This window comes from Chelon labrosus, assembly GCF_963514085.1.
Source record: "Chelon labrosus genome assembly, chromosome: 9".
NCBI classification, from domain to species: Eukaryota; Metazoa; Chordata; class Actinopteri; order Mugiliformes; family Mugilidae; genus Chelon; species Chelon labrosus.
In genome coordinates this window covers 2,329,128-2,355,432 of record NC_140359.1, presented here as the reverse complement: position 1 = coordinate 2,355,432, position 26,305 = coordinate 2,329,128, and the positions used below count along the sequence as shown (strand labels likewise).

Below are 26,305 nucleotides of genomic sequence, written 5' to 3'. Positions count from 1 at the left end.
ACTAAAAATACCAGTTCAGCAATGTAAAATACAGATCAGATGTTCTGCAGAAAAGGCTTTGTGAAGCTCAATCTGGTGGGGTCGTTTTTTGAGTTTAACCACAGAGTACTGTTAACCATGCAGCTGTTTTCATTTGCTGATGGAGTTTGCACATTTTTTTTTCATAACACATGCAACTAATGCATGTAGCTGGCATGGAGGTTAGCGAGAAGGAGGCAGAGAGTTCAGGTCTCTGAGGTTATCAAGAGTGAAGCTCCCTGCCTGAATGATTTGTTGAACTGCTTCCATTTTTTTTTTAGCTTAAAAAGCATCTGTTAGAGATCCATCTCCTGGCATTCACATTCCTCAGTTATGGAACACTCAGAGGCCTTTTGCAGCACGGTGTAATTCGAGCTGACCCAGTCTAGCGAACGCAGCCTGGGCTGAGCAGATAGAACGCGAGCAAGACAACGCCCTGTGGTCTGCTTTTGCACATGCCTCACATCAGAGCCATTATCTACACCTGCCAAAGGTTTCCTCCCTTTGACGTCAGCAGGGATTCCCTCAAAGGAGGCTTAGGGCATTCGCTCAGCGTTACATTACTCTACATAACAAGGATGATGACATGAAATAAAGCTGTCACAGACGTCCAAAATCTGTTAAGAACTTGACTGGTAAATCACTTCATTATTGCTTCATTAACATGAACAGTTTAGTTTCATCTGGAGCTGAGTAGAATATTGTAACAGTAATATTATCTTACATTACATAATAATATTATATTATGTAACATTATCGCAACAATATTTGCCCCAAGAAGCAACATTTTTTAAACCTGTCGTCCCCTTGCCGTAGCATTGTTGTTGTACATCATGCACCTGACCTGGGCGACGTCTGTACCTAAGGATCCTCACTGGATGTTGTTGTTTTTGCAGAACCACCAAATACACCGTTTCCTCCTTTTACAGTTAAAATTCATAAAACCAGCCGATTGAGGAGATTTTTAAAGCTTAAAAAATATGTTTGTGACCTGTCAGAAGGTGCTGAGAGCCACAGACTGATAAGTAAAATGTTTTTGTGATAATCACTGTGTAAGTTTTTGAAATACAATGGGTATAATTTCAGCAGTTGGACAGTTATTGCTTTGATAATAACTGTACAATTCTAAACAAATCTGCATGTACTAAGATACAAGTACAGATTTGGTTTGGAGTTTTTTTTTTTTATCTTGTCAAATGTCTTGTTCAGTGTGAAAACAGCAGTGCCTGCAGCACAATGATCTGTCAGCTCATTTCCTGTTTAGTCACGTTCCTTTCTGTATCACCTATTTTATCGAGTCACTCAGTATGAGTTACAGAATGCTCACATCTCTCAATGACAGCAATCTGTCAGCTGCACAGAATCCACCCAGGACACTATGAGTAATACATGGATGCAGCAACCCAAAGCAACATGGTACAAGGTGTTGGGGCCAGCAGGATGTTGTTGTGGATGTTACCCTGCAGCTGTTAGCATTCAGTCGACGTGAGAAAAGGGTCACTAAGCCATACATCCTGCTGCCGTGTGTTCATCTGCCACATGTTGCCCTTATATAACCGAGACAGACTGAGTTCTTGGTTTCTCTGATTTTGAGACTCTGTCCTCCGATTCTTGAATTTTGTACCAGAGAATTCTTGCAATACTATCATACTATAACCTTCAGTTACTCTGGAGGAACAGCAGATTTTCATGGGTCAAAAAGCAGAGACGCACCTTCACCAACAGCTCTCGGCTGAGCGAGTAGTTGTTGTCATCGGAGAAGATCTCGGACAGCTCGCGGAAGGTCCTGAAACTTTCCCTGCAGAGGCACACAAAGAGGTCAGTGCATGAAAAGAAAACGTACTCAGCAATGTTCAGTTTGTGGAAACCTACCGTGATACTTCCTCCCAGGTCCTCTTCAGGCGGTGGATGGCGTTGCACTGCAGGGCAGAGAGGATGGCTCTCAGAGAGGAGAAGTTCTTCAGAATCCGACACTCCTGAGCGCAACAATGATCCAGTCAGAAACAAACTTTTTAAATCCCTTTAAATTTGAGCATTAAATTAGATGGAGGTTTCTCACCCGAGCCACATCTATCCACCTCTCCAGTAATCGGGCTCTTTGATTGGGCTTCAGGGTTGGGTTGCTCAGGCAGGTAGTGATGACACAGTTGGTGACAGAGTTGAACTGGGCCACAGTGGCTCTGATGGTGGGAGCCAGGTGTTCCTTCCCCTTCTTATCCCGCTGAGACCAAATTCCCCCCAGGCAGTGGTAGGGTACCACCTTCTTAAACAGATCCTGAGTGGACAGCGGGACACTCGAATATAAGCACACCTGGTCAAAGTTACTTTTTCCTGGATGTTTTAAGTTCACTGTGCAGAATGATGTAGGATCACATTTTAACAACAGAAGACTGAAACTGAGCTGGATAAAGGCAAAGACATATAAAAGATGAGAAACTAGAGGCGAAATATCTTTAATTAAGTTTCATTATCAATCCTTTCATCAATCTGTCTCGTTATTCTGAGGTTGGACATTTTCTGTTGAGGTGTTCCTGCATAGCATTTCTGCTGCTGTGATGGGCAGCTTATTTTTCGGAGTTCTGTTTGATAAATTAGGACACTTTAGATGCTTAGGTTTGTATTTTTTTGCACTCCTCTTGGGGTTAGGGTTAAGGTTGTATAATTACCCGGAAAGTTACCTCAGATGTAGAAATGTGCGTTTGTAAAAGGCTGATTGTTCTGGTATAAATGCAAGGCCAGATACTGTGGAAGCAAACAGAGACTCAGTGACACTAAACCTGTCTTTATGGCAAGGGAAACATCCTCACCGCGTCCATGAGCGTGAACTGCTCCGCAACCATGATGGGGTCAAACGACAGGAAGCTAAACGCAGGAAGCTCGTCCTCAAAGCCGCTCTCTTCCTGCGTGGCAAAAGGGCAGCCGATGTGTTCCCCTGAAGAGATAAAGAACAAACAAACAAAAAAATATTTTTAAAAATGCTGCCTCCGCCTGAGCTCAACCTAAACACACTCCCTTCACTTCTTCAGCATCTCATCCTCTCTTCAAGCCTGGCATTTGTTTTGCTCTGTAATGTGACTGTGACCACTAAGATGTTCTTATCACTTGTACAACCAAACTGTTCTTTCTGTGAACTGACAGTGTCTACATCTACACAAAGTTTGACTCGTTTATGATCAAACTCTCAGCCTTTAGGTACACCCCACTCATTCTGGAGTCCCTGCCCTGTTGTCCCTCTCCTGTCCTGCCTTCATACCATCAGGATCAGGCTCACACTGCTGTCGGCGGAGGAAGTGGGCCAGCAGATTGCGGGCACGGCGCTCCAGGTCCGACCCGGTGAAGTGAAGGTGAAGGTAGGACAGGAGCTGGTGCAGACAGTCGTAGTTCGGAGGGCTCCAGAAGTCTTCGGAGTACTGGTCCAGCCACGCGCCCAGGATGGATGAAACAGTACTGAAAAGAGAAATAAATTTGAATGTTGGTGTTCATAACGTTGACTGACTGGTGTATAGCACATCATCACAGGTAGCTCTGGCTAATATTTTAGGGGCTCCCTGTTCACGATCCCTTTTTTAAACTATGCCAAGAGATTAAAGAATGTGAGAATGAAAGAATCAAGAAATTGATGCTAACAGTATGAGATAATCCTTTACATATCCCACAGTGGGGAAAGCCACTAAGGACAAAGAGATATTTATTTCCTCTACGTATTTATCTGTACTGTTGATATCCCATTAACTCTGGGAGGAGTAGGTTTCAGCACACTTACTTTCTCAGCTCTGTGCAGTCGTCCTGGGAAACTTTGTGAGCTGTGGCTGCAGGCACATTTTGGAGCTTGGCATACCTAAAAGAGAAAAAATAAAATAAATCAATTAGTTTTTCTAGTTTCAACATTATTCTCTGTAGATTTTTGATATCTCATTTGGAAGTGTAGGCCCCCTTTCTGAAGACACAGATGGAAGTCACAAAGGCAGGAAAACACAACGAAAGACAAGGGGAAGAGAACCTTATCAAAGTAAAACAGGAAGTACTCAAAACATATAACACCAGAGTAAACAATTCAAGATTGTCATAGGAAGCTTTTAAAGTTCTACATTGCTTGCGACCATGTTTTCTAGCTAGCTCTTTTCTGGCACACTTCTGCGTAGTAGTAGTCCAGAATATTTTCAGACTTTTTCCAACTGAAGATCCTAACTTGTTTGTAAAGGCTTGTAAAGGATAGAAGTCGTGTCTGTTTCTGGTTTAAAGTCTCATCACAAACCACCTGCCTAATATTGTGTAGTTTTGCCATTTTCCCGCAAGACCAGCCTTGATCTATCAGGGCATGGACTTCTCTTGACATCTGAAGGTGTGCTGTGGTATCTGCACATCCTTTAAGTCCGGCTTTAAGTTGAGAGGTGGAGGCCTCCATGGATCGGACTTTTATCCATAACATCCCACAGACGCTGGATTGGATTGAGATCTGGGGAATTTGGAGGCAAGTCAACACTTTGAACTCGTTGTCGTGTTCTTCAAACCATTCCTGAACCAGGGAGCATTATCCTGCTGAAAGAGGCCATCAGGGAATACTGTTACCATGAAAGGGTGGACATGGTCTTCAGCATGCTTGGTTAGGTGCTACATGTCAAAGTAATATCTAAATGGATGGCAGGACCAAAGGTTTACCACAGTGGCGGGCCATGCATTTTCTATGTGGGCCTTCAATGCCTTCCAACCGTATTCAAAACACCTCTTAATACAATTGTTATGACGCCACTGCTATAGAAGCCATCAACAACATAAGGATATGCAATAAAACAGGACGTTGCATCGTACCCGGGTATCTCATATAGCGAGATGAAGGCCATTACTAAAGCAAGGAACTCACTTAGAACCATTCAAAAAGTCTCCTCTCACTCACTGCAGCTCCAGCACCACATACATCAAATCCAGCAGAAGCATCAATGTCGACCCAATAAATTGGCAAAAATATGCAATTCATTTAACTTAAGAAACTATTTAGATTGTCCTCGGAGCCTGTCAACCAAGGTTAGCGCTCGTAGTTGCTGACCTGAAAGTTCCCCGGCTGGGTCAGGCTAGCTAGCTCCAGGATTAGGCAGCCTTTCCTCACAATATCCAGCATGTCCTGGAAAGTCCGCCGTGAAAATGGCTTTCTAAGAAGATCGCCAACCGAAATAGCTTCTCCTCCTTATGCCATCACGAGTTCAAAAAATAAAATCAAAATATTAACAGGGACGATTTGCTTGTGCAGCTCGCAACAGATGAACATGAACCACTAGCTTGGTTTAAATGGAGCGGCTCTTTGACCCTCCAATCAGAAGATGCGAAAACGCTGACGCTACCGTAGGCCACAGAGAAGGCCTAAGAATACAGACTTGAAATGTGATTGGTTAAAGGAACAGAGTCATTACAATGGATTTCAAGCTCCAGCTTCCAGTTGTGAAGGCCCAGGCAGATTTCTTTGACACCGGCAACACATGATGGCTGAAACATGATTGGATAAAAGCTCTAATGCAAAGTTACACTGCAGGAATCACTGTAGTGAGAGACAGACAAGCCATATAATAAAAAGAATAGGCTGTTAGGAATAATTTAATAAGATTAATAGGAAAATATTAAAATGTAAGTTAGTGGTTTTGATAAAGTTTAGGCCAGCAGAGAAGGCCGATCAGAACATCCCTAGTACCAACTGCTGCATGCAGAGGAGACCTGGTGTCGTCTAACCATCACAGTGTGACTCATTGTATGCCCATTTATTCAGCTTCCAACACATTAACTTAGATAATATTAAACTTCAGCTGTTTTAATTCTATTTTTTAAACATTTTAAAATTTTAAAATTTTACTGATTGCCTGACGTTACCGTACCTGTTGAGCAGGAGATCCAGCACCTGTTTGGTGGTGGCAAAGGATCGGTAGGTGCAAAGGAAGATGGTGACATAGGTGGAATCTTTTCCCCTGAACGCCAACACCATGTACTCCACCAGTCTTTCCAGCGTGCCGGCCTTGATGGTCCGCACTTTGCAGGTCTCGTAGAGGCTCAGGGCAGAGTCCGTGTCCACGCCCAGCCATCGCTGACCCTTACTGGCCGACTGGTGGAGCTGCACCTTTCTCAGCGTGATGGTGAAAATGGCGTCATCCTCGGCCTCCTCGCCGATCTCCTGCGTTGAGCTCTAGGAGAAAGAGAAGAGAGAAGATAAGACATTTGACTACACAAACTTTTCACTACTGGTTATTCTTCAAATATCTGTTTGGTGCCCATTAGAGAAAGTTGAAGAAAGAAAACAGGACACTGTTACTGAGACGAAAATGTATCTCATTCTGGGAATAAACCTTAATTAAAACCATCTGTGTGCCCTCGTATTTTTGGACCGTCTCTGTGAGTCATACTTACTGACTCATGTGCCGAGCACAAACAAACAATAGCTTGTTACTAAACAGAGCTTGCTGGATAACTGGGACTACAATACAAGCTGCAGCCTGTATCTATACACAAACAGGGTATTAGCACAAGCTGCTTGTTGCATGAATGAGAGCTCTGTAGGGCCATCGATCAGTCTGTTGTTGTTGTTTTCTCCTGAGCATGAAAAACATGCAACAAACCGCAACAGAACACCATTCCGCTGACAGAATATCAAAGTCATAATGGAAATGTCATCGTGTGTGTGTGCTGCATTAGGTCAGAGTTAAACAACAAACAAATCGTAAATATATCAATTGTTTCCTTTAAGGCTCTGATAAAGCTGCATACTAATCTGTCCATCACCACATGAAGTCCACCCCAAATGATCTGATTGGCCCAGCAGATCTTTCCTAGTGCATAACCAGCTCCCAACAGAGAAACTCCAGAACAACTTTCTGCGGCATAAAAAAAAAAAAAAAAACTGGGGCTGGGGAAGTTGGGCAAAAGACTCCACATCATGTCCCCAACTATTCATGTCACAATGGACACACAATAAACAGCTGCCTTTGATGTAAAGGCAGTAGTAATCCTTGATGTCTCGTAAATGACTTTACAACAAGGAAAGTATAACATTTAGGACTACTACAACTAGTTGTTAGAGGTCAATGCTAGCTATGTAAATACGCCAATTTGCATGGAATGCATTGACATTTCAGTGTTTGCTTTCATCCCCAATCACAGCGGCACCATTGCCACGAGTGCAGGAAAAAAGAACCTAAAGCTGATAGTGGAAGCAATACTGAATGAAATAAATGTGGTTTAGCATTAAAGATGAGGAGCTCTAAAACTCTAAAGAAGATCAGAACACTACTTTAAAATTGTAAATAAAGCATGGGTGTCCAATCAGCAGTTTACATCAGTGTAACTAATCCTTGACTGTCTAAGTGGTGAAGACGCTGAGCCTAAATATAACAGTTACAGTGGCATGAATCACTGAGCCGAAGGAATGGCATGTAACGTGGCATGCCGCAGTCATCCGTCACGGACGCTTTCTTGTGTGAGTCATTGGAGTCCATTACCAAGCCTCAGTGTGACTCCCTGTTGGCTTTTTTGGTCAAGATGAGTTCAGTAACATAATGCCTTTGTTACCATAGAAACCAGCTCTAATGAGCATGGAAAACTGGTGTAATGAGCGATATATATTGACTGATTATGAATAAACATTAATTTACTTACTAAGAGACCTAACAACCATGAAAACCTTTCCTAACTGTTGGAATAATTCCATTCTCTCTAAGCATGTTTGCTCCACGTGAGGTAAACATCAGGTAAGGAGTCACCAGAAGGGAGGGGAAACATGGAGGTAGCAAAACAACCAGTTGGTCAAACAAGTGAACCAAGATGAACCAAGTTTCTTCCTGCTCCCTATTATCTCCGACTTATTCCCCTTCTTATTTTTCTCCCGCTTCTTTTTCTCCTCGTTTTTGCCTCATCCTCTCCTTGTTCTCATTCTCCTTAATCTCCCTCTGCTTCTTCTCCTACTTTCCTCCTCTCTTTCTTCTTCCTCTTACACCTTGTTTCTTTCTTCTTAGTCCTTCTCCCTCTCATCTCCCTCCTCCTTTTGCTCTTCTTCTTCCTATTCCTCCTCCTTGTTCTTCTTATTCTCTCCTTCTCCGTCTTCTTAAAAAAGGAGAAACTCCTTTTGCTAGACTCTTATTCATTCTCCTCCCTCTTCCTCCTTCTTCTTTTGCTCCTCCTTCTTGTTTTTGTACCACCTCCTCTTTCTCATTCTCGCGTTTTTCCTTCTGCTCCTTCTTTTTCTTCTGTTCTATTTCCAGCATATTTGACGCTCCACAGCAACAGAACCACTTTGTCAGTAATGTTTCGATGTAAACACATATATCTGATAAGATTATTTCATTTAGTCTCCATTGATACTGTTCATCTCTGATCAAAATGATTGATTAGGTCAGGAAATATTGATTAGTGTAAAGGTAGACACAGTTTGAATCGTACCAGAGAATATAGTGAAATAACGGCACAGAAACTGAGATACTGGTGAACTTGAGTAACCTAACCCTCGACAGATTAATGGTGGGAGAGGAGACAAACCCGTGGACTGTTGTAAATCCTGAGCAGAATAATGGCTGAGGCGCAGCTGCAGCCGAGGGCCTTGACAGCAGGAGAGGTGCTTATCAGCCAAACCACAGAGGCTGCACTGCTATCGCTAAAAGCCCCAAAAAATGCAGCGCTCAAGGGCAGCGCCTCGATCCCTCCGGCAAGTCCACTCCAGGAATAAAGCTTCCTATTCATGCCTGCTCCACGTGATGAACAAACTGCTGCTACAATAAACACACAAGGCTGAGCAATCGATACTTCAAACAGGAAGAAGTCAACAAACAGAAGAGAGAGTTTTGGGCAAACTTTCAGATAAACTCAGTAAGAAGAGATTCTGTGGAAACAGGAGGGAATTCCCTGGGAAATCTTCATCTTCTTCTATTAAGATTAGGCCTGTACCACACATTCCACCAGCCTGACTTGGTGCTCGGTCAACCACATCAACAGCATCCTGGTTACAAACAGACAGATGACAGCACCCAGAAAATGTATTTGAAAAGAAGCTTAGTTTCGTCTTAATGGGATCCTTTCTCTCTTTTACGCTTAATTTATTTTCTTTTTTTGGACTCCATTTGTAATTTTTGTTTGCGAACTAGACACTTTGCCAATAGTTGGTTGTCGTCTTACGTTTCTCTCAGTCGATCAAGTAAAAATTGCATTTGTGCAAATCCTCTTTGTTTCCTTCTCCTCTTCCTCCCTCCTGTTCTTTCTTCTTCTTCCTGCTCTCTCTTATATCATTCTCATCCTCCTTCTTTTGCTTCTCCTCTTCCTCCTCGTCCTTTTTCTTCCTGCTCACCTTTAATCTACTCCTCCTTCTTTTGCTCATATTGTTGTTTTAAATAGATTTAAACATAAGTTAATGTAACTCTAATTAGCTGAACCTGTAAAAGTCTTTATTCCAAAAAAATAAAAAAAAAAGCACTGGCTGGCCTAGAACATGTGGAACATGAGATCCTAAAATTATTCAAATTAAAAATGAACAGCTCATGTTTATTTACACAAACCCATTTACCCTTTGATGCAAAAGAAAAAAAAAATTCAATTAAACAAACCATTATCAGGTAGCTGTCTCTGGTTCAGAGTAGCCAACCAGATGAGACCTCTATAACGATGCCAATGTCAAAAACTTCAAAACCTTGTTGAGGGATAAAACTATTGTGGTGAACGTATTTTGTTGTGTAAAGTTAGTGTAAAAAGTCTATGCTAATTTATTGAACATATGCTAATTATATTAGCATGTGGTTCATGAGTAAAAACGTGGTTCATCTTGTGAGCTCAGCATGCTAACATGCCAGCTTCCCAGTATAACGTTCACTATGTTCATGCTAACATTTGCCAACTGAAACTAAAGACAAACTGGCAGGAATGTCAGCAGCGACTTATCATAAACCATAAAGTTTTGCGTAACTTATATGTCTCAGATGGTGGCAACAGATGAGGCCACAAAAAAAAAAGCAAGAAAAAAAAGCCTACTTGCCTCTTTATGTTTTCATTCAGATTTAACCACATCTGCTAACTTCATCTAGGACTATTTAAGTCAGTATTCCTTCTCTCTTCTGTGGAATTGGTGCTAATACTTACCTTTTAATCCTTAATGTACATTAATAACCATTTGTTTAAATCTATAGTTTTCTATTTAAATCTGTTTTACGACTAGTGATCTAAAGTTAAACTGCCTTTATGTCGAATTTAACAGGCGCAACTCGTTAATATTTTTAATACAGGATATATGGTTTAAAAAATTTGGTGCTTTAAGCAGCAAACGACTAGCTTTTTTATTGTATAAATATTAATGATTTCATGCGGCTGTTAAATCCTGCATATAAATAATAATATATAAATTATGATTTAATTTCACCAAAATCTCCCTGAATCTTAAGAATAATGCAGCACCTGCTAAATGTCACAGATGTGGATGGAAAGACTGAATAATCACGTCATAACCGTGCTCTGAAATGAATGTTCTATTAGCTGTTTCTCTCAGCTGAATATGGAGAAACTACAGCAGAAATGTTTGGCATCCAAGAAACGACCTCCTCCACACCAGTTCTTATCAGATTCACCTACACCATCCAGACTGTGAATGACCATGAATGTACATGTAGGCGGTAGGAATGTGAGCCGCATAAAAGCGTCGGCAAAGAGTCATGAGGAAGCGAAAAAGGGGAAAAATCAAGGCACATGACTCCTCAATGGATAACGAATTATGGATGATGGATTTTTCTTTAATCATTGGGATGTTTTATTTCCTTTCTTGCAGCTGTAGTGTGCAAAAGCAGAACGTTCCACTCTATTGCTAAAATAAAGTTGTAATAAATAATGATCTTGGTGGAAATTAAATGTTTCCCCTCACTTGTAACAGTTGGTTGACCAGGTCATCAATTCAGGAACACATCCCATTCTTATATTTTCTGCCTTTATAAACACAACCACCTAGTATAGGAACAGACTAAAACAAACACACAGGTAAACTCTTATTCAGAGCAAAGTCCCCCTCAGGATAAATAGCATTGGGAAGCAAAATACAGCGCTCGTCGACAGAAAACACACCTGCTTCGAAAGCAACATTAGAACACCCCTGTGAGGCAAAGTCTAAATATAGAACGGCAGGGAAAACTCCCAAAGGAAAGAGAAAACCTGTCCCCGAAAAACGTCAACAGCTAAACAAAGCCAACAATAGCACGAGTCCATTACAACCCTGTAGCACAAGCCAGCGACTTCCCCTTGCTAACAATGAGTACTGAAAGCTGGTGAGATCATTTGGAAGTGGGACAAGAGGCGCAAGAGGGAGGGGGGCGTACCAAAACAAAGTCTAAATATTGAGCCAGTGGTGGAATCTGCAAGAAGAAAACTTTATGTACTGAAACGCTCACTTGATCTTCCCCTGGATGTTGCTATGGCAATTAAAAAATTGGTCACAGTCATTTAGCTGTAGAAAGCTAAATGCTAATATCAGCACGCTAATAGGTTTAGGCTCCTGCGCCAATTTGACGGCATAGCTATGGAGACAGCCCAGACCATACGCAGACCCTAACGCCGTAGCCTAACGTGATCCTCCCCAGAAATGTAACTATGCGTCGCAGCGACACCTTGTAGAAGCGTATTTTCGCTTTAGTATTTCTGGCTGCTTCTCCACCTCCACCTTTCGAAATCATTGTTTCAATTTCGGCAAGTTTCTGTCGCCATTGTTGAAAGTGAAGCAGGAAGTAGAAACAGCAGCGGCGACTAGTGTTTGGGTGGCGTTTTTACAGAGCAAGTCAGACTGACGAAGCACAAGTAGGCCTTGCACCAGCGTAGACTACGTGCGTAGGTTACGGCATCTATATTCCTCAGTGCCTTAAATGAGCCTTAACACACTCACAATGCCAATGCTTGCATATTGATCTTTATACCAGGTTTACCACCTCAATTTAGAAAGTCAATAGGCTACATGCCCTCACGGTGCCCTCTTGTCGCAGCAGGAGTCTTGGAAGATGGTAGTCCCCATGAATTTAAAGGTGGAGACCAGCTCCACCTCATTCCCTCCAATGAAGAGTGGGGCGAGATTAGTTTCTCCTGGAGTCCAACACCATCGGACACAATTATCAGTGTCTGTGCCAGATTTTCTGGCTATCAATCCAATATTTGTTTAAACATTTTACTGAAAACTACAAATGAAGCTCGAAGTGACGAATCATAAAACACTAGAGGGTTACCACAGTGATAAGGATTCTTCCTGTGAGGACCATGGATGTCTGTACCAAATCTGGTTACAATCCAGCCAGAAGATGTTTAGATCATAATTGGATAAGTTAAAAAAAAAATGCAGATGCAGATGCAACCAAGAGAGTCATTAAAACTCTAAAGCTTTTAGAATACATCCTCTGAGAAGCATGAACGTCTGGACCAAATTTTGCTAGCATCCGTGTCATGTTTTGTGCTAGAGAAAAAGTTATGGGATTATCATCCACAACTTCTGGAAACCATGAATATTAATGCCATATATTTCTGTCAAATGAACCAGTGGCTAATCAACAATTTAAAAATGACAACTACCACAGACAACAGAAATAATGGACAAAGAAATCAGATTTAGCTGGTCAATGCTTCGAAAGCTAGTAAATGTAGGTAAATGTTTTCCAAAGGATAGAGAGGATCTTTGGTACATCCGCATAGGATAACAAATGGTCAGGCTTATATTTTTGTTCAGCGGATAATGATGAGTGGCATTGCTCTCAGCAAAGGCTTTATTTTGCCATTGCTTGTGCCTCTTCCAGCAAAAAAGATTTTGCAGTGAAATTAAGTTGACAGGGTGGACATGGGCCAAAGAACTGCTGATTAGATTTTGGGGATGACCTCAATCTACAGTTCCTGCAATCAGACGGTTATTTTATTTGATCTTTTTATTTAGCTGTAAGAGGCTTGTTTACTGTGTTTATGTAAATTCATACTGACAGGAATGACTCATTCTAATTTGTCACACACACAGTTTTGTCACTTTCAATCACTGGAACATAAACCTGGATTTAAGCCTCTGCTAAGGACACTCATGTCAAATGTGTTGCCTAAAACTGGGTGACCAAGCCATTGTGATATATATTTGCAATTCACACCATCGGTTGACAGCAGGGGTTGTACCGAATAGTCAACTAGTTGACTTTACCGCTGCGCCATGACACCTTTAACCGGAAATCGACTAGTCACCGTGACAATAACAACATGGATGCCTCCTAGAGGTGGTGTCCTGAGGTGTGAGGAGCCCAGTGGGTCATTGCAGCAAACTAGCAGTGGTTCATCATGTGTGTGGAAATACTTCACTAAAGACAAAGCCCATTCTACTGTGACATGCAGAATATGAAAGTCAGTCCTGACACACAACAAATGTACCACTGCAATGCACACTCATCTGAAAAGACATCCGCTAACACTAGCAGAGTAACTGTCCAAATCCTCTCAGTGGCAGTCAATTAACAACTTCACCAAATGTCCTGCTGTAACAGAGAAAAGGAGGCTGCACATCAACAATTTGTTGGTGAATTTCACTGTCTAAAGTTAGACATACTGCTTTTCTTTTCTTTTTTTTAATCCGGGCTACATTATTCTATCTTACATCTTACATTACCTTATCTTACAACATGCTGTGAAGTACTATTAAATGCTATTGACGGTGCCAATTTACATAGGCTAAACATAACTGTAGCGCACAGTATTGACAAGCGCATGTAGTTCTGTTGCGTTCTATTAGTTGACATTGTTGCTGTGGTTGTAGAGTGCGTTTTTTGTCCTTAATGTCAGTTTATGCAACACGTGAGAGACGGGAGTTATGGTAGAGCTGAGAGTTTGCAGAGCAAGAGCTGCACATTAGAAATGTCAGGCTGATGGTGTTTATGGTGTTGACGTGGACTACAGATGACAGTAGCCCATGTTCTAGCTTTAATTACCTTCCAGAAAAGCCTCCGGAGCTTATTTTGTGTGAAACGCTACAATATATATTCAGGTCAAGAACATAGATTTCATTGTTGTAAAGCATTACTTTCTAATGTGTTTTTATGCGTGACGTCATCAACTAGTCGACTCGACCCTCACCACATATTAGTCGACTTTAAAAAATACGAAGTCGTTCGACCCCTAGTTCACACATGATTCTGGTCTTTATGGATTGGTAAAACTTTAGAGAATGGGTTCCCAGCATCTTGGCTGTTACTATGTTCAATTAATCTGTGATCAGCTAAATGAGAAATTTACATTTTTATCCTTGCTTAAAACAGATTAGATAGTACCCTGATCTCATGCACAGAGATGCCACTGAACTCATTTAGCAACAGTACCAAGAGTTTATAGAAATATCACAAAGCACACATATTCTACAAAGGTTTTAGTAAAAACAGAATCAAGCAGACTCAATAAGCAGCTATTTGGATAACAAAATTATCCAAAGTATTACCTCTTGAAATCTGGCAACAAATTACTACTGACTTCCACTACAAGAGGAAATGTAGAAATGTAATCTTTCAGTGCTGGATGGCTATATAGTATTTGTTATTGACATGCATCAGAAAGTTAAGCTTGATTGTTCACCCCTCTGGAAAATTCATATGATTATGGTCAAATCAATTCTCAAATTGTAAGTACTATGACTGTTTTGTACAATGAGAGAGTAAAACCACTCAACTGTAAAGATCTCCCGTTATAGGAACAAGGATAATGCTGCTGAATCAAAACAAATCCCTCCAGAACCTTCTCTCTTGCTCTGTCCTTCAATATTGCAACTGACTCAATAAATAAAAACAATATGTTCTGTTTTGTCTCTCCCCGCGACCCTTAACAGGAATAAGCGGGTACAGAAGATGAATGAATGAATGAATGAATGTTTTGTCCCTGTTATAAGCAAATAATGCTGTTCCAATCTGGTTTGTTGACATTTCTCAAATACGTAAGAGTCACATCAGTCCAGAAGACCGATGTCAAACAATTTCCAGCAACAAAGAGCGACTGTGTCTTTGCTTCACGTTTGCACTTGAATGCACAGCAAAGACTACATCCAACAACCTTGTACATACATACAGCCTGTACATACACTGATCAGCCACAACATTAAAACCACCTGCCTAACACTGTGTAGGTCTCCCTTGTGCCTCCAAAACAGTTGTGACTCATCAGAGAATGGACATGGGCCTTCTGAGGGTGTCCTGTGGTGTCTAGCAACAGAATCTGGAGGCCAGGTCAACACCCTGTGTTGTTTTTAGGGCTGCAGCAACTCGTTGCAATGTTTACTTAAAACATACCCTATCCAAACGTCAAAAGTGAGGAAAATCATTAAATAGAGAGCCAGACGCTTGAAAGGCTTCCTCGTTGTTAACACTTTTTTTCCAGTAGAGGGCATCAACATGATTAGTAGCTTAAACCTGCAAAAATCCCAAAAGAATAACACAAAGTAGTTGCAGACTAAAATTGAAACGACTCCTGACTAGCTGAGTCGCTGAATATTTGGACTATTACGTTGACTTTAGTCTGATTGTTAGTTTGTGGCCAGAGCCTAGGAATCGTTGTTGTGTCCTTATCAGTTGTTTTTGAGAAAAAGAACTCAACAGAGACTCAAGAGGAGATGCTAACTGCGATGCTAATCGCTAGCATATCAGTGCAGAATTGCTCCTGCGCATACAGATCTCTAAAACTAAACAACGTGAATTTCTATTAACGTTTTGCTCTATGTGGGTGGGAGCAAGAAGTTATCATCACAGCTTGGATACTTTTCTTAGTGAAGTTTTTACATTTTCCCTCTGTCTGCTGTGTTTCTTCTCACATAGACTTGCAGGTTAATGTTAGTATGAATGTTGACCCACCATTACATGATAATACTGATGCACTTCCAGTTACAATCAGCACAGGTCACTGAAGTTAAAACATACTCTGTTTATGCTAATGACAAAATATAGTAAAAACATCTTAATTAATTACACTCAATAAATCTAAACTTTTATTGCATAGTATCACTTAGTAAAACTTGGTTCTTTATTCAAAAGGTAAAACAGGAAGAGCTTGGAGGCTGACAAGCTAGGAAGAGCTACGCTCTCTATAGGTTGAACAGCAAATCAGAGTGAACTGCTGATAGGGTTAGTACAAATACTGCAAGACAAATAGGTCCACAGATGTTTGTCTACAGTCCATTACTGGAAATCGTGTTGTTGCTTGTTGTGTCAAAATGCTGTTGAAGCTGATTAGGTTTGGCACCTTTCATTAGGATCTTCTCCATAAACACATTTCTGTTGAAGTGTATTTTTAATTTGAGTACGCCTAGTCCAGATAGTGAACTAGATGAAGTACAGAATCAGACAATTTAAGAGTTGGAGAAGTGAGTGTTTTTCCAGGCATCAGGCCTTCACATTCCAGCTGCTGTCTGTTTCTGCCATTCTGCGCTCGGCTACTCTCCTCCAAACGAAGGACAACAAAGCTCCTCTGTGGCCACAAGCCGGACTGTGCAGCTCCAGTTCCTCATCTTAAATATCTGACCTAATATGACATCCTTTGATGTATGTGTCAGCAGCACAAAGCTGACTGAAGTTACTTTTTTTTTTCATATAGATCTAGGTCACATGGATAAAAATAGATTAGACGTACAGTGTAACCTGAAGTCAGTGCTGCCCTGTTTCCGTACAGAAATAATGTCTCTTTGAGATTATTTCTTCCATGAGGGATATCTAGAGGTGCACTGTTATTATGTCATTCATCTGCTTGTAAACTAAATCGAATGCACAAGGTTGAGCAAAGCCACAGAGACAACAGACCCTCTGTTTTCCAACAGTCTGGAACTGCTCTGCTCGTTCTCTGATTCAAACTGATCTTTAACTGAATCAGCGACAGTCTGAAGTAATTACAGTTTCAGGCCTCTTGAGACAGGCTCAGCGGGTTGCAGTCTGTTGTTTGTTTAGCAGTGTGTTTTGAAGGTTTGGTTTAATCCTGTTCGTAATTATGACTATTTTTAGCTGAGTTGACATTGTTGCTGTGGTTGTAGAGTGCTGACTACTATTAGCTGAGAGGCTAAGAAGCTAGGAAGAGTTACTATTAGCTGAAAGGTTAGGAAGCTAGGTACAGTTACTATCAGCTGAAAGGCTAGGCATCTATGAAGAGCTACTACTAGCTGAGAGGCTAGGGAGCTATGAAGAGCTACTATTAGCTGGGAGGCTAGGAAGCTAGGTATAACCAATCAGAGCAAGTACTGAGCTGTACTAAGGCATTCTCAACAAATACCTTGCTTGCCGTTAGTTGTTTGTCCTTTAAAGTTATTCTGCTGTCTCTACCGCTTGTTCAAAAAATTTGTGTCGTGTCTCCAACTCTTTACAACAAACAACGCTGTTAATAGTTGACAGACGGATTGTTAAGAATCACAGTGACATTTGTTATCTTGAAAATGAATCTTATGTCAGATCGTTTCAGATCAAAGAACATTCTGCCAGACAATGTATGACATTTCACTGATGGGTCAAACACATATTGGTCCAAGTGAAGCTGGATTCAAACCACTGGAGGAGATTCACTTGGTACCAAGGTTCAGCTCAGATTATAACGTAATGTGAGGTGTTCAAAGATTTGTTCTTAAGCCTCCTGAACTGCAGACTAATTGGTCGGATGAAAGTTAAACATGATTGATATTTAAGATTTAAAAAATTATTTTGTTTCGCAAACCAGCATGTTTTGTTGACTTCCGTTTCCCTGCGAGATAAATGAGGTGGTGCATTCACTGCTCCCTGATCTGGCATGATTACACACTTAAGATTCTCCTTAAGTGTGTGACACAAACTAAACACAACTGTGAACGAAATAGTCCCTTTTGTTTGTTCTAACTCAATGTTTCTGTGGACCTTTTTTTTTATCAACACTACTTGAGGCAGGTTTTTTTTTTAGTTTTTGAGATATTACAAGATGCCAAGTTTGGTCAGGTCATAACTATGCTATCAGACCTTTTGCTTCATTTGACAATAAAAGCTAAAACTGTGTCCTGCTGTCAGCCTCACATAGCAGTAACATTATCTCATGACAACCTCCATTTCAAAGCTACTTGATCCCCTCTGCTGTATGATGCAGAATGTACAGACTGATGCTGGAGCCAGAGGGATCAACAAATGACTGAATCTAGCCCAACCTTGGCTGTCGGCAGAACCATGTAACAGAACCTCGGCATCAACAAATAGGACGGGAAGAAAGGCGGCGATTGTGGAGGAAACCTCTCGCCTCTGCGTGAGGAGGATTAAGCATTAGGTAATTGTGTTAGTGGAGAAGGATTAGATTAGAGCAGAGGGATGAAGCAGAACAGGTTAGCTGGAGACCAAAGCAAACGTTTTAATAATGAGCTTCTGATAGGAGTCTGATTGATGACGAACAGACCAGAAAGTCACTAACAGAACATGACATCCAGACTTAAGTCTCAACTCCAGACTTTATGTAAGACCAATAAATATGATTAGTCCTCCTCAATCATTATCTGATTGAATGTACTGAACGTTTGGAGCCCTGTGCTGCAGAATGTTCCACTTAATCTATAAAAAAAACTATCTTTGGTAATAAATTGAAGAGGAAAATAGGGTTATAGATATGAAACAGGCTAAATTTGGTCCTGCAGCATTAAGAACCAGACTATTTCCTGTTTTTACTGTAAATTATAAAGCAATGACGTCAGTTTTGTCAAATTGTGAGGAAAACGTTAACAGAAAACATCAATCTCGGCTTTTATCAATACCAAGTACGCAAACATTGGACTTGTGTACATGTAGTCCATTATTGGAACAGCAGTAGACTTGATTACACCAGTGAAATGCATTCTGGGATATCCATTTTCTTCCGCTTATCTGAGGTGGGGTGGCGGTAGCAACAGACTAATAAGGAATTTCTGACAGGATACCTGGCTGTACCAATTTCACACAAGTTACCTCTAAAAGCGTCCTTGATAAAACGGTAGGGAAACAACACATCCAGGTGTTTGGACTGTACTTCGTCAAATGCACACTTATATCAGTTAGTACTTGCTAACTGTAAGCCTGAGTGGCTCCTAGATGCTAATTTAGTGGTTAACTGAAGGATTACTTAGATAATTGAAATAATTGAAAGAAAGAGTCAATTGAAAGAATTGTTGTATCACTGGTCTGAAATGGATGTTCATAACAATACCATACTACAGTAGAGCTTATGTTTTCTGATAATCAATTAGTCATTCAAGAAAATTAATTCTAAAAATTATTATAAAAACCCCTCCTTTTAGCTTCTAAAACTTTAATATTTGCCGTTTTTCTCTGATAATAAACCGATAATAAACTTTTCTGGAGTGTTAGACGACCATTTGTATGAGTAATTAGTTGAGAAAATGATCTATTATGACATTAAAAACTCCTATTCTTGGCACCACACCACACCACACTTACATTTTAATGTAAGTAGAGCTCAAATGGTGGACTAGTCAATCAGCAAATACTTTCATAATCAGTTAATCATTTACGGAAGCATTTCTTGGTTTATAAACAAGATGCGCTACAATAAATGTCAACATGTTGACTTTCTTTGTATTCTAAACTATGTACTGTGATAAATAACTAAAATATACGTGACCTGATTCATTTATTATACAGTGGTTGATATGTATTTTCCCCTAAGTATTGAGCATTCGATGCACAATTTGTGACATGACAAACGTAACATCTATTCTCAATATAAAAACTCCTGATATTTCACAGCGTTCAGTCAAATTTGAGTCAGCAACATCTTCACCGAAGGGGTATACTGACATAATAAAACTGTGAGCGTGTGGAGGGAGGGTGATAACCACAAGTGAAACAGAGTTAAAAAAAAAGGCAAGTCATCCTGTAACAGTACTCTCTCGTGCCAGCGTCTGAAGAGAGGCACAGTGTTGTTTTAGTTATTTTGTCACTGTATGTGTTTTGGGAATGAAATGACATCCTATTAATACCAAAAACTAAGCACTTTTACCACGATAAGCTGTTAACTAGCTTCTAAATGCTAACAATAAGGGTTCAAATTGTTAAAACATAAGTTTAGTGGATGTATTGATGTGACATTTCATCACCTCATACATAAGACAATAAAATGGTTTTAAAGTTGGATTAAATGCAGCCAAAAATAAAAAATATCACTATCGAAAACAACCCTCAAAGTCCGTTTGGTTCAACTACCAATAATAACACACAAAAAAACGGACCAGCTAACGGAACTCAGCAGGCCCATTATCCTCGCCTGTCCTTCACCCTCCTCCTCACCTCCAGCAGCGGCAGGTCTGGGTCCAGGTGCGTGAAGCTGTGCAGAACCACCGGGCTGCGGTCCTCGACCACCTCCAGCCTCACCCCGTCCCAAATGTTCCGCACCTTCCACGACGAGTCAAACATCTCGACCAGCTGTCCCGACTTGACGCTGTGCGCCTCGGTTTGCGTCCCCGGGAGAAAGACCATGGATGCCCGCGCAGCCGAGAGCCGCAGTCACAGCGACGGTAGCGGCATCTTTTTCTCTACTGTTTTATCTCGGTGATTAAAGCAGAGAGTCGCCGCTGCTGAGGGAGCGTAAAGCGGCTCTGGTGGATCATCTGGACCGTTAAGCAGAAGCGTGACTCAGACTGGGAGCTTTTCTAAACCCCGCCCAACACCGCGCGATGCCTTCAGGGCTATCGGAAATATCACTAACCAAAAATATTCACTTGAAATTCACACAAAATAACAAATTCAACATAAATACCAGCTGTCGTGCATTAAATAACGTTATAATGCAAAATATATACCAGTAAAATCCCAATTATTTTTACATTTTTTATCAATTTATACAAAGTGGCAATCACGACATATTTCATTTAAATAAAAGTCTTTCAATCCCAGTGGAATCATTAGGTACAGTAGTGGAAAGAATGCATTCTAAGATTCCTTCACTAAATCCTCCTTCATAACTGCTCTAATGTTTAGTTGATGTTTAAAACAGGAAATTCAACTGGATGACTATTTAGGACGATGTAGTTTACAGTGCTGTTAAACTGGAATGAATTAAACAATGAATTGTTTCTGCTATTTAGCCTAGCCTAGCTTGTAAAACCAGAACCATTGTGGAGCTAAGATTTAGAGCAGGACCCTTACATTAGAATGTTTTCACTGGTTTATGTACGACAAAAGCAAATCTCTGGAATATATATGTTTGGATATGAATGCAGATGATTAACAGTGGGGTTAAGTGGTCGCTGCTCATGAAAACTGAGCATTTCCCACGGCTGAAGTTTCAAATAAAAAGAAAAAACACAAAAAGTTGACTCATATTTTTAAGTATTTACAGGAAATGGAATAAGTTTTAGTTTTTAAAAAGTGCTTTTTTAGTAATTCTCTGACTGTTCGAAGTATTTCAGGAAGTAACAGAACAAGAAGGAGCAGTGCACTCTTAGATGAGAGGCTGCACTCTTCCAGCATCTCAGCCTGGTGACCAACTCCTGTCAACAGTTCAACCAGTGCACAAATCCCATGTGAAAAAAACAAACCCTAATCTCAACCAGCCATAACATTATGATCACCTTTTGCCACCAAAAACAGTCCTGATCATTTGAGAGATGGATTCGTCTAGATCTCTGGAGGTATGCTGTGGTATCTGGCACCAAGACGTTAGCATCAAATGCTGGACTGATTGACATCCGGATTATTTGGAGGCCAAGTCAACACTTTGAACTTGTGTTCCTCAGACCATTCCTGAACCATTAGGAAGACTAATACCGTTTACATGAAAGGATGGTAAATGGCCTTGTTTTTATATAGCGCTTTTCTACCTATTGGTACTCAAAGCGCTTTACAGTCATAGACACATCTACCCATTCGCTCACACAAGCACACACACATTCACACAACTGGGGGTTCAGTGTCTTGCTCAAGGGACTTGACACATTCCGGGGGTCGAACCGCTAACCCTCTGGATCGTGGACAACCCGCTCTACCTACTGAGCCACAGCCGCCCAGGATGTACATGGTCTGCAGCAATGCAGCAATGCATAGATAGGTGCTACATGTCAAAGTAACATCCACATGAACAGCAGCACCCAAGGTGTCCCAGCAGAATATTGACTAAAATATCCCACTGCTTCCACTGGCTTGTCTTCCTACTATAGTGCATGTTTCCACCTAGTAGGAAACATCTAGGTGTCAGAAAATGGGGATAATTTGATAAACAGAATCTATGTTTATGCCTTTAAATTATCCTCTATGAATAAACATTATGTAAGTTTCATTAATCAGAAACAACATTGATTTCTATCACAGTGACAGAACTGTTTAAATGGACAACTTCCCCTTAGAGGAAGATTACGAGGTGTCCCTGAAGGCAGCGTTAACTCCTCCACTCTTAAGTCATGCCTTTGGGAAATGATGGCGGTGTTGTTTCTGCTCTCACTATGGCAGCGAACCTCGTGGGAAAAGAAAACACACCAATGAAACCACCTAAGCAGTAAATGAAGAACATCTTAAAGGGGCTTCTACTGAGCACGGGTGCTTTAGTTTTATGCCACATCTTCACAATTTTAGACAGAAATACTGCACCTTACATGTCTTTTATCAAGATTTTGACACATTATTTTTCTACATACGAAATATGATGTATGTTCTGCTAATAAAACAGTCTAAAGCTATCAAGTAGTATATTAATTAGTTAAATGTAGTTTAATTCTGATTAGCAACAAATTATAAAAGCTGCTTACACTCTAAAAGCACTTAGGCTCTTTCTTAAGCAACAGACTACTTTGTGGGATAACTATTTTTACTGAGGTAAATGACCCAACAACTTGTTTAAATCATTTATTTGACCATTTCCTTGAATAATCAAATCAGTGTTTTGTGTCACAAATAAAATCTGAAAATATTCAGCTAACGCTAAGAATATAAAACAGTGAAAAGCAGCAGATCCGGCTGAAAAGTTGTAATAAGTGATTTTCACTATAATAGTGGACATAACTGCAGATGTGAACTTCACTTACCAAGAATATAATTCTTACAGCAATCACGTAAACACAAAGATCTGCAGTTCTTAATATATCTTTGAGGAAGCATGTCAAAAAGAAACTATAATTTGACATGGCATAAAAGTACCTAACTACCCATTTCATTTTACTGGACATGTAACACTGCCTCCTACTGGCAAAAGTCAGGAACAAACGTTTTGAGTCCCATTAGGTGTCTAATTAGTTAAATAAACTTTCTCTTAATTAATTGGTGTGTTTTTGGAGCAAAGAGACACAAACCAAATTTACTTTTCATGCACTGACCAGAAGAAGTAGTAGTAGAAGAAGGTGTGAAAGTAATTTTGCAAATTTGAGGAAAACATCTGCTGCAGCAGCAGATCCAAATCCAAACCACAAACACGTCTGACCTAGCCAACCTTTCCCATCGCCAAGCTGCAGCACCACATAACTCCCCAATCTGCAGCTGGTGGACGATAACAGAGTCGTGCAAATGACAAGGAAGAGAACGAGAGGAGCAAAGGATCGATACAGATTTGGATCATCTGCATTTACCAGCAGATTATCTCGTTTTTGTGGTGAAAAAGAAAAAATTTAATGTTTTCATGTTCAATAAAACATTTTGTCAGGAAGAAATGGATGGATTTGATTGATTGAATATTGATTGATTTGGTTTGCATGGTCATCTACCTCAGTAAAAATATTTTTTTTGATCGTTTCAAAGTATTTTGTTACTTAAGGAAGTAAAATTTATGCTTTAAAAGTAAAAATGTCCAAGTTCATATTTGATCTTAAATGCTTATAGAGTGTAAAATGCTCTAAGTTTGTAGCTCAACAGGATTAAACTACATTGAACTAATTAACATACTACTTCAAGGCCCTCCTGTCTTTTTTTATTCAGTAAATTTTACACCAAGGCTGCAACAACATCATAAAATAAAAAAATCAGCTTTTAATTTGAATCTAACATTTGGCATTGTAACAAAATGCAGATGATCAGATTTACTGCAGCATATAGGACACCCAAATATCTCTTTCTGACATCTCTCACGTCTGCAAACCTAAGTAGCAGTCTTACAGTAAGAAGAGGATGCTAATGGTTTAAAGTCGCAGAAGACATCTGCTCGAGTCTAATAGCACTGGTCCTAATATCTTAATAGCCTGGAGGTCCAGCCAACTTTTAGTCTTCTTCCATCTGCTGGAAATCAATATCAGAGGATGTTGTTGTGCAGCCGCTGTGGCTCTGGCTGATGCTTCGACATGTTTTAGTGTTCCCTGAGGAGGGTGACGCTAAGAGCCTGCATTACTTTCTTGTTCACTCACACAAAGAAACAAATAGCTATGCAGCGGATGAAGTAAAGAACCTGCACCCAGATGCAATGTCACCAACCAGAGCTGGCCAAAACTTTTCCACCATGCATCAAATTAAAACCAGGGCATTGACATCAGGAAGTTATTTTAGTTTAAGGCACCACAGCCTAAATGAAGGCTAACTGTCCGACACTCGAGGCTTGACGGTGGTTATACTGGGCTGCTTCCAGGCGCATAAATCTGAACCTAATGGAACAGAGTAAGGATGCCAGACTATAAGAGAACACGTAGTACTGTAAAAGGGAAAGAACAGGCAAATAAGAATCACTTCTCAATTAAGTGATTCAAATCTTTAAAGTGCAGAGTTAAAAAAAAAGTCTTTATATATTGAGATATCTTACTTTAAACCGTATAAAAGGAATAGGAATATTATATGAGAATCAAAACCCATCTCTGTAGCTCTATGGAGGTTTATGCCTCAAGATTTTAGTTCATTGTTCTGGTTTAAAGTGACATTTAATGTTTTGGTTTAACTGTTTTTCCATCAGTAAAACCCTCAGATGTAAGATAACTACCAGGTAACCCACCAGAAGACAAATCGGAGCAAGACTGAACTTCAGATGAAGAAGCTGTTTCGCAGTTCTTCAAAAATGATCAGTAAAAGCAATTTTAGGTGGTTTGTCAGGTCCCTATATTTTGCTCAATTTATTACCCACTACCTTTACAAGACATTCAGGACCTGCTGCTGAGGTCCCTAGCATCCCCACAGAATTATGCTGCCACCACCTTACCTGAGCACACAACAAAGACTACAGCCAATAGCCAAGCAGCAGATATAATTGCCTGCAAGGAAATATCTCTTCATACCACCATGTGGCAGAAGTATGTAATTGTCATTTAAAAGTTGAAACATCAAGAGGTACAATTAGTTTTGAGGCTACAAAGCTAGAAGGAGCTACAATTAGCTGGGAAGCTAGGAAGAACTACTATTAGCTGGAAGGCACAGACGATAGAGAAAGTTACTATTAGCTGAGAAGCTAGAAAGCTAAGAAGAGCTACGGTTAGCTGGGAAGTTAGGAGGGTAGGAAGAGCTACTATTAATTGAGAGGCTAGGGCAAGCTACTATTAGCTGGAAAGCTAGAAAGCAAGGAAGAGCTACTATAAGCTGGGAAATACTACTATTATTTGGGAAACTCGGAAGTTAGGAAGCGCTACTACTAGCTGGGAAGCTAGGAGGCTAGGAAGAGCTACCATTAATTGAGAGGCTATGAGGCTAGGTAGAGATACTATTACCAAGGAAGTTAGGAAAAACTTCAAACCGTCAAACAGAGCTGGCTTCTCCTGAATAATAGTTATCAGTTTGTCTGCAGTTTATTAATTCTAGATTATCACATTTGTTTTGGAAATATTTGTGGACTTGAATATCTTGTCAACCATGGTGGATGAGAATGTAGGGGTATATAATTCCACATTTAGGAATATCTGAGAGTATTATTATTATTGTGCCTTGCAGTTCAGTCAGATAGAATCAGTTCTGTTTTTTTCCTTTTTGATTCTAAAATAAATAAAACATTTCAATGAATCCGACCTGCTTGTCTGCTGTCCTGACTGTCCTGTAAAGATCATCACTGTCCCAGCAGATGCCCGTCCTGAGCAGCAGTCCACAGCTCCACCGGCTCCAGCACCACATCACGACTTTGCTCAGAACCCGACCACAAACCTCTAGATCCTGGAGCAAAAACTCACCAATGCGCCCCCCCACTACCCTTCAGGCTTCCCACTCCCCTCATCACAGATTGGCCGAACCCCCACAGCCGCATATTTACTTTACCAGCTGTGTCAATAATGCAGAGAACAACACTAGAAAAAAATTAACTTCTGCTGGAGAAAAAAATAGAAAATGGTTTAAGTCAAGCTCGCTCGGTCAGACCATGTCAGTCAAAGGTGAAGTGAAATCCTCTCAGTCATGGAATCAAACCTTCACCACTTTAATACTGAAAACGAAAGCAA

At 40.5% G+C, this 26,305-nt stretch overlaps 1 protein-coding gene across 4 annotated transcripts in view; it reads right to left on the bottom strand.

Annotated features, from left to right (window-relative positions):
• The window catches only part of LOC311493319 (ral guanine nucleotide dissociation stimulator-like), a 51,893-nt gene that overhangs the window by 11,556 nt on the left and 14,032 nt on the right, over positions 1-26,305 (bottom strand). For 2 of the 4 annotated variants that reach the window (XM_084551918.1, XM_084551921.1), the window contains exons 1-8: positions 20,274-20,664; positions 5,880-6,184; positions 3,782-3,856; positions 3,272-3,465; positions 2,826-2,950; positions 2,078-2,293; positions 1,891-1,994; positions 1,732-1,816 (exon numbers count right to left, since the gene is read on the bottom strand). In XM_084551918.1, the coding sequence (XP_084408044.1) occupies positions 1,732-1,816; positions 1,891-1,994; positions 2,078-2,293; positions 2,826-2,950; positions 3,272-3,465; positions 3,782-3,856; positions 5,880-6,184; positions 20,274-20,462 (1,293 nt within the window). In that variant the 5' untranslated portion in view covers positions 20,463-20,664. Of the gene's footprint in view, positions 1-1,731; positions 1,817-1,890; positions 1,995-2,077; positions 2,294-2,825; positions 2,951-3,271; positions 3,466-3,781; positions 3,857-5,879; positions 6,185-20,273; positions 20,665-26,305 lie in introns of those variants that run through there. The other 2 variants (XM_084551919.1, XM_084551920.1) reach the window with 2 other exon arrangements.